General features: G+C 46.4%; 1 protein-coding gene across 5 annotated transcripts in view; it reads right to left on the bottom strand.

Moving 5' to 3' along the window:
• Positions 1–7,976: 7,976 nt before the first annotated feature.
• Adgrg3 (adhesion G protein-coupled receptor G3) overlaps positions 7,977–9,430 on the bottom strand; it is a 28,138-nt gene continuing 26,684 nt past the window's right edge. For all 5 annotated transcript variants that reach the window (XR_387760.4, XM_006531198.3, XM_030243686.1 and 2 more), the window contains one exon: positions 7,977–8,822. Coding sequence is in view for 4 of the 5 variants with exons in the window: in XM_006531198.3 (XP_006531261.1) it covers positions 8,710–8,822 (113 nt within the window). In the remaining variant the exon portion in view is untranslated. The remainder of the gene's footprint in view (positions 8,823–9,430) is intronic.

Genomic DNA, 9,430 nt, shown 5'->3' with positions numbered 1-9,430 from the left:
GCAGCCTGGTTTCTTCTAAACATCTAAAGAGGAGCTAGGCCTGCTGCTCAATGGTAGAGCACTTACCCGAGCTATGGAAGGCCATGGATTTACTCTCCAGTAACACACACACACACACACACACACACACACACACGTACACACACACAAGCACCCATACTGTCATGGCGCTGACACTCTCTCACACACACTCACTGTATTTATTTATTTTATTGCTCTGGCAAAATAGCATGAACAAGGCAACTTACAGAAGAGTTTATTCGGGGTTTACCACTTCAGAGGTTAGAGAGAGCCCATGACCACCAAGATGGGGAGCATGGGAGCAGACAGGCAGGCAGGCACTGGAGAAGCAGCTGAGAGCTCACATCTGGATCCACAGACAGGAAACAGAGAACACATTGGGAATGGCTGGAGTCTTCATGGCACAGGTCTTTTGAAACCTCAAAATCTGCCCCCAGTGGCATGCCTCCTCCAATAAGACCACACCCCATAACTCTTCCCAAACAGCTCCAATAACTGAATATTGAATATTCAAACATTGAGTCAATAGGAGCCATTCTCATTCAGACCACCACACCCACTGACATACACACCCATATACATCCACACACACCCATATACATCCACACACACCCATATACATCCATATACACCCACATACATCCATATACACCCGTATACATCCATATACACCCATATACACCCATATACATCCATATACACCCATATATGTCCATATACAGCCATATACACCCATATACATCCATATACACCCACACATACACCGACACATGCTCTCACACTCAGGCATATGTATATACACACACCGACATACTCTGTTACACTGACACACACATTCATGCACATATGTACATGTAATATAAACACTCAAAGCGAAAAATAGAATTATCAATAAATATCTAATTATAAGTTTAGTCCAGATTATATTTGTCTTTGTACCAATACAGTTCCCCAAACAAGATTTTACTCTTTGCTTTTGAAGAAAAGAATCCATAAAGGTCATAATGGATCTTTATGAGCTGGGGGTGAGTTCAGGGAAATACTGCCAAGGTCCTGTTATTGTCAGAATATAGAATTCTAGATCACCTCAATTCTCAATAGTAAAGCATAATACTTTTCTCTTTGGTTAGAATATTGCCTTAGTTAGGGTTTCTATTCCTGCATAAAACATCATAACCAAGAAGCAAGTTGGGGAGGAAAGGGTTTATTCAGCTTACACTTCCACATTGCTCTTCATCACCAAGGAAGTCAGGACTGGAACTCAGGCAGGTCAGGAAGCAGGAGCTGATGCAGAGGCCGTGGAGGGATGTTACTTACTGGCTTGCTTCCCCTGGCTTGCTCAGCTTGCTCTCTTATAGAACCCAAGACTATCAGCCCAGGGATGGCACCACCCACAATGGGCCCTCCCCACTTGATCACCAACTGAGAAAAATGCCCCATAGCTGGATCTATCTCATGGAGGCACAACTGAAGCTCCTTTCTCTGTGATAACTCCAGCCTGTGTCAAGTTGACACACAAAACCAGCCAGTACAAATATCATGTAACTGTGAAAAATAAGGGTGAAATTTTATACAGAAAATTTAACTTTAAGACACAGAAGGTTGATTTTGATCCACAGTTTGGAGGCTTTGGTCCAAGGTCAGTCAAGCCCTGTAGCTTTTGACCATGTGGTGCCATGATGGTGGTAGCGTAGCAAAGGCCCCATGGATGGAACAGAGAGAGGAAGAGACTAGGCTCTCACAGTGTCCTTCATGGGCGCACCTCCAGTCACCTAAGCTTTCACCTCTATAGAGTTCACCGCCTCCCAGACTTTGGAGAACATTCCAGATCCTACCTATAGTAGACTAAACTCAGTAGGGGAAGCTAGTGAGAGAATGTGCAACCAGCATTATACAGTATCCAGATTCCCTGTAAGGGCCAGGTAGCCTGGGTTGAAGGCTGGAGAAGGAGGAAGTGGGAAACAGGTGCCAATTTGGGGAGAATGGAAGATGGGTTTCACTCCCAGTTTTGTTGCATGCAGGTCTTGTTCATTTTAGCGATTCACTTCTCTCTCTCCCTCGGCCCACCCTCCACCCTCACCTACAAAGGCAACCAATCTGACAGGCGTTTTCCAAAATCAGTACTGCTTTGCTTGATGGCATTTTAAAAATCTCGTGTGCATGCTTGTGTGTGTGTTGCTCATGCACACATTCTTGTGTGTAGGCCAGAAGACAACATCAGATTTCAGTTCTTTCTTACACCTTGTTTGGAGCAGTGTCTCTCTTGCTGCTTGCTGCTGTTACCTAAGATAGTTAGCTAGTCTCTGAGCTTCCAGTCTCTACCATCTGGCTGTAAGGACACTGGGATCATAGCTGTCTACTATTCCATCCAGTGTTAGGGTTTGGGGATTCGAACCCAGATCTTCATGTTTGTATAGCAGTCACTTTGACCCACTGAGCTACGCCCCATCTCTACCAGCCTGCATGTGTAGCCAATGCAAAGCCAATGCTCTGTTCATACTTCATTTCCTTTTTCTCTTCTTTTTGGTTTTTGAGGTGGGGTCTTTCTATGTCACCCTGGAAGTCTGGATCTCACTATATAGATCAGCCCTAAACTCACATAGATCACCTGCCTTTGCCTCCTGAGTGCTAGTATTAAAAGTGTGCACCCACCAGTTGGTTATCTGGTACCAAACAGTCAACACTGAAAATATACATACAAGTAACATTACACTGACTGAACAGGTTATATTTAGGACTATGTATGTATGTATGTGTGTATATATACATATATGAATACAATGTGATCATTGAAAATAGAGGCCATGAATCTTAAGGCGAGCAGGGAGGGGTATATGGTGGGATGGTTTGGAAAGAGGAAAGGGAAGGGAATAATGTTGTAATTTTTATTACAGTCTCAAAAATAAAAAAATTTTAAAGGGTAGGTACCGGTACCGTCATGCCCAGCTCATTTCCTTCCTTAAGTTTTCACTAAGTTGTATTCTTAAGATTCACCTTGTTGCTGTATGGAGCCACACGAATTATCTCTTTGTCCCTCTGTTGACAAACACCAGTGCAGGTAACCCAGACCTCCCCAAGTGCCTTTGTAAGGGTCCAAAAATCACTGAAGGAAGACCCCCAGACTCAGATAGTATTCAAAGACAAAATGCATTTATTCTGCAGAAACACCCAGCATGCAGGGGTCAGCCATTCTCCAAAATGGCTACCCCAGACAAAGGCACACAGGCCTTCTTATAGGGAACCAGGGGAACTCTCTAGAGGGATGAGGTAATCTAAAATGTCATTGGTGGGTGCTAGGGGGTCACAGGAGGTCAGTGGTCTGCATTCCTCTGACATGAACATTTAACCATAGGGTGAGATAGGGATGCCCGGCACAGATGGCCCATCCTGCAGTGAGACATTTCCCCATTTTTGTGGTTATCCCCAAGCTGTTCTTTGGGAGGGGGTTTTATGATCTTGTTCTAGATTTTATGGTCTGTTCCTAGTGCTGGTGTCTTATGGCCTAGTTTCTGGGATTTACGATCTGTTCTTGGAGTCTTAAGGCCTTTTTTCCAAATCAGGTCTGGTCCTTAAGTGGAGACAGAAGGAGTTTATGTTGCTCTTTCACCTTGACCTTTTTGTGCCTGTTCTTTCTCTGGCAGCTTGAGCCCAGGCAGGACCTGGCAGATCCTGAGGCATTGATGAGGGTGCAGAGGCAGTTCCCTGAAACGCTGAGTGATGAGACAGTTTGCTAAACATGTTAAAACTTGTTTTGTAAGCAGCTAAATTCCTTAAACAGGTCTTGAAACTCGGGATCTGCCCCCTCCCCTCAGACATGGGCAGAGCATCCCTGCTGAGTTCAATCCCTTCTGTGCTGTGTTACAACACAGTATCTGGGTAATGCTCTAAAGAAAAGTTGGGTAGTTAGCTTATGGTCCTGGAAATTTAAGGGCCTAGATACGGTGATGACCATCTTGTGGGTAGAGTCCTGATGCGGTGAAGGACATCACATTTGAGGAGTCAGGGAACATGTGTTTCTATATATGGAAGCCAGGGGACAACCTGAGGGTGTTGGACCTCACCTATCGCCTAGTTTGTGGCAGAGCCTCCTTGTTTGCTTCTGCCAGTTTGCTTGTGCCCTGTAAACTAGGCTAGCCAACCCAGGAGTTCCTCCCTGGGTGTGGTTTTGTCTTGCGTTTGGGTGGGGAAGATACTAGGATCCTGAGTTCAAGGCCAGCTTGAGGGATGGGAGCCCTCATTTCAAACAAAGCAAAACAAATAATAATAAAAAGAAACCTGTTAATTTGGGGGGCTGGAGAGAGGGTTCATCAGTTAAGAGCTCTTACTGCTTGTGGCTCTCAGGGACCTGTTAACTCCAGTTCCCAGGGATCCAGCACCTCTCCTGATCCCCATGGGTTCCTGCCTGCATGGAATACATGTAGGCACACTTGCACACATACAAATAAAGTCAATGCATACTTCTAGATGATCACAATTTGGATGGCTTTGGATTAATATGCTAATTTGGGAAGAATTTCATATATTTCAATGTTAAGATATTTAATGAGAGTATACAGCAAACACGTCCTGTCTCTCATGTGTTTTTGTTTGTTTGTTTGTTTGTTTGTTTTTGAGACAGGGTTTCTCTGTGTAACAGCACAGGGTGGCTTTGAACTCACAGAGATCCACCTGCCTGCCTCTGTCTCCTGAGTGCTGGGATTAAAGGCATGAGCCACAGGTGCAGACACTGGCGCCACCGCTGCTGCAGCCACCCCCACCTCACCCCCCACCACCTGTCTTGTAATAAACTTAAAAAGCTTGCTATGAAGTACACAGGCAGCACAGAGCAATGAGTAAGAATGGGAGGTAGAGATCCCTCCACCATGACCACCAACAGGGCAGGGTTTGCCAAGCTCTGGCTTAGTCACCTTCACTGATGGCAGGGATCAGGCACTGAGCAGGGCTAAAAGTAACATCTCAGGAAACCACTCTGCCATGGTCCTGAGGCAACAATAGGAGTCGTGCTTTCTAGGTCACCAGGAGCTGCAGAGGCAGAGACAGCCCACCATATCCCACCTTGGGACTCTGGTTCTTCTAAACAGATGTTCTCTCCTGGGCAGCTACTGTTGCCAGGCAACGACAGAAGAGTTCTGCCTATCAGTCCCTGCTGGGTATACTTAGGATTCAGCCCCCTGTGCACTGGAAGCTGCTTTTGTGGAGACACTAGGAAATGAGATGCCCCAACCCCACAGCTCTTCCCTGGTATTGGAGAAGAGTCACTGCCCCTTCTACATCAGTCTACACCTCCTAATCCTTCCAACAATTTATCAACCAGAGACCGAACATTTAAATATATGAGCCTATGGGGCTAGTTCTCATTAAATTCCCAGAGGAGGCCAGGCTGACCTGGAACTCGCCAGCCTCCTGCCTCCAACTCTCCCTTAGCAGTGCCCACTGTCTTGTCATTGGTTCTGCATGCTCTTAAGGGTTGGATTGTAGGCATGTGCTCTCCTGAGTCCAGAATCCTCAATTCCTGGTCCTGAGTGGAGCTGGCACCCCAGAACTGCCACTCTGGCCTCAGCCCAGCCTGTGGAGGGCTTTGAATAGACAAGGTTGCTGTCCCTCTCTAACCTCACGTCCACATCTCAGCACCCTTGGCCAGTCATTCTTTAAGTGGAGGTGGGGGCAGGATGGGGGATCACTAGGAGTCAGGGCTGGTAATTTACTTTTTCCACATTCCTTAATCCTCTTAGGACAAAGCAGGGACTCTAATACCTATTTTATTTTATGCTCTAAAGGCGAAACTACATGCATAGCTCCCAAGTAGCAGAGCCAAATTCAAGTTCAGGCCTGTCAGAGTCCGGAGCAGTTGTTTTTTTCAGATGACTTCAACATCAGCTCTGAAGCATAAGAAACATCTGTGTTGATAAAGCCCAAAGGCCCCACGCCTGTCCACCAAAACAGACTGTGGCTCAACAGACACTGTGTCCAAACCACAGGATCCTTTCCCAGAGCATAACGGCAGCCTTCTTGCCTTCCTTCCTGTTGTGAGCCAGAAGTCAGGACATAGAGATGTCCCCTGGGCTACCAGCACACACAGATGGGCAGGAAGGGGCTGGTAACCCACAGCCACATCTACTGGCTAGCTGGGGGTGGTGACAATGGTAGTGAGGGAGGCAGGAAGCTAAGTAGAGAGAAAGACCTGGGGAGGGAGGTAAGGGGTGCTTTACTGGTCAAGGCAAGGCAGGGATATATCTCTTCAATATAGCTCTGTATTAGTCAGGGTCCTTTAAAGGAACAGAACTAAGTGAATGTATGTATATATATATATACATACATACACACACACGTGTGTGTGTGTGTGTGTGTGTGTGTGTGTGTGTGTATGAGTTTGATTGGTTTACAGGAAGGATTGGTCTAGGTAACCCAACAATGACTGTCTCGCTCTAGAATCTGGGAAATCCTGGATGCTTTAGCAGTCCCAATCCATGGGTGAAAGCCTGGGAGATTCCTGGAGAGCTCCTTGGTCTTCTTCAGTCTACATTGGATTCCCAAAGAAGGTGGTTCTCCTATCAGCCAAGGAATGCCACAGCAGCAGGATAGATGGACTTGCCACACGGGCAAGCAGGCAAAAAGCAAAGCTTCTTTCTTTCTTGTCCTTTTATCTGGGATGCCACCAGAAGGTGCCACTCATTTAGAGTGGGTCTTTCTGTTTCCAAAAAATCTGTCCTAGAAAATCTCTTACAGGTTTATTTTGGTTGATTCTAGATGCACTCAAGTTGACAATGAAGATCACCGGGGCTGGAGAGATGGCTCAGTGGTTAAGCACTCTGATCTTCCAGAGGGCCTGAGTTCAAATTCCCAGCACCCACATAGCAGCTCGCCACTGTCTGCTGTCATCTTCTGGTGTACAGAGTACGTGCACAAAAGTACCCATATACATAAATAAATTTTAAAAGTTAGCCCCTGCATCTCTGTTACTTTTTTTTTTTTTGAGACAAAGTCTCACTATGTATCCTAAACTAGCCTTGAACTTGTGATGCTCAACACCTTTGCCTCCTGAGTGCTGGGATTACATGTGCAACCAACCATATCTGGCTCTCTTTATTATTCCTGCTGGTTTTTGCTTCTCATTGAGGCTGGAGAAAGGGGAATTGAGGGGACATGGGAGGGATAGGAGCCCCTCACCTAGAGTCTGAATGAAGACTCTCGACAATGAAGCATCCAGCATTCCAGCCACAGCCTCACTGGCTGTGAGGGCTGCCCACACAGCACAGCTCTTCTTTTCAGAGGCATTTCAAATAAGAACACTAACACCACAAAGAGCTGTGCTCCAGGCCTGAGCATATATGGCAGTTTTCCTTTCCTAACTGAAAACCTATAGTGTCGTAGGGACCCCCATTTACAGTAACAGACGTAACAACTCTCTTGTGTAGCCCCGTGGCCCATGGTTTTATCTGGACAGATAACAGACCTAAGTAGCATCTCTGGAGAAAATGTGTATGACCTCTTTTATCCAAAAGGAGGAAGGAAAGAAAAGAAAGTTCCTTACCAACCACTTAAGTTGTAACTCAGAGCCACTCAAGTCACACAAATATCCATGGCGACTGCTAGGTCATTGAATTGGGAGTTCTGGGCTCTGTCTCTCTCCTTTTTCTCCCCTCTTCCTCCTCTCTTTCCTCTTCGGGTTCTCTCCTCTGCCCCTCTTCCCCTCCCCCTTCCCTTCTTACACCCCCACTCCCACCCCCAACAAAAGGCTTCACACTGGCTCTACTGAAATCCCTTTCTTGCACAAAGTCCAGGTGATAAGGAACCACCTCAGGCTGCAGGTAGCAGTGCCGGCCAGTGCCTCCTTCAAGACAGCTGAAAAGAAAACCTCCTGAGGTTTGGGTTGAGCCACCATAGCAACCTAAATCCTGCCTGAGACATCCCCTTCTTTGGGAGTCCTGTCAGGTTAATACCAACAGATACATCCATTTGCTCAGTCAACAATTATTTGTTTATTTAAATGTGTGACAATTATTGGCTTGACACAGCCAGGCCTGATGCTCAGGCTGGGTTGAAATGGTTGGTAAGGCTGTCCCATAAGAGTACAGACGTCGTGGGAAGAGCTGCTTTTTCTCCCTTTTCCCCCTTGGCCATATATAGATGGAGCAAGCCTCCGGTTCTGGTTCTCTCCTGGTGAATTAAAGGTGGTCCACAGCTGCTTAGCTCTAGAGATCTGTCACCATAGCAACAGGGGTAAAGATAACACTGTTGGCTGGGGCTCCAAGGCTTACAGGGACTTTTGAGTCCTGCAGATCTGCATTTGTAGCTTTTTGGACCCATGAACACATCCGAATGGGAGCTGTTAAAATATTTTTTTTAATTTCTATTTTATATGTATGAGTGGCACATGTATATATCCAGCACATTCATGCCTGGTACTCTTTGGAGACCAGAGGACAGCGTCAGATCTCTTGGAACTAGAGTCACAGACAGCTGAGAGATGTTATGTGGGTGCTGGGAACTGAACCAGTGTCCTCTTCAAGTCAAGTCTCCAGCCTCCTGAATGGGAACTTTGAAGCCACAGGGCCTGGCTTGGTCCTCACCCTCTCCGTCCTTGGACATCCTGTACAGAGAAGACAGTGGAGCCCAGAAGGAAGTAGGGAGCTGTTCAAGGTCACACAAACCAGCCAGAAGTGAGAGCAAACTGCAGCCACCCATCATCTACTCCTGGGACACGGAGTGGGCCTGGTCCAGGCGGGCGGTGCCGGAGGAGGAGGCTGTGGTGCTCTGAGTAGGGAAGTAGAGGATGATGAACCAGCAGAAGATGAAGAGCCCTGTGGTGAAGAGAGGGGTTCAGTGAGCCTAGACCAGGCAGGGACACAGAAGGGACTCCACTATAAATGTTCAAGCACTTAATGAAAAAAGTTAGGTAAAAATTAAACCTGTTCCTGAAAGAGAGTCAAATAAAAACCTTAGAGACCACAAACACTGGCCTTGAAATAAATTGCACACACATCTACCGCCAAAAAGGAAGAAGAAAACAAGTATTCTCTGATGTATAAAACCACTGCTCTTCCCACCCCTGTCCTTCTATAAAGGATTACCAGAGGATGCGTGTCAGCAAGAGGAAAAGGGAGGTTTATAGTAGAGTATAGAAAACTAGAGTATAGAATTGGCTGAGACATGCAAGCTTTGTGTTTAAAGGGAATTTATAATGAAAACACCACACAACAATAACAATGTCGAGAACTTAAAAGGCACCAAGGGCTCTGCTGTGAATGGGAGGATGATAAGCAAACTGAACAACATAGACTCATCAGAGTGAGAGGCTTAAATATGAGTGTAGCCCATGCAAGAAGAATGATGAGCCGGGCGTGGTGGCACACGCCTTTAATCTCAGCACTCAGGAGGTAGAGGCAGGTGGATTTCTGAGTTCGAGGCC

The sequence above is a fragment of the Mus musculus genome, chromosome 8 (genome assembly GCF_000001635.26).
Source record: "Mus musculus strain C57BL/6J chromosome 8, GRCm38.p6 C57BL/6J".
Lineage (NCBI taxonomy): Eukaryota > Metazoa > Chordata > Mammalia > Rodentia > Muridae > Mus > Mus musculus.
Note: the sequence above shows the minus strand (reverse complement) of the source record. Positions and strands in the feature narration are given on the sequence as shown.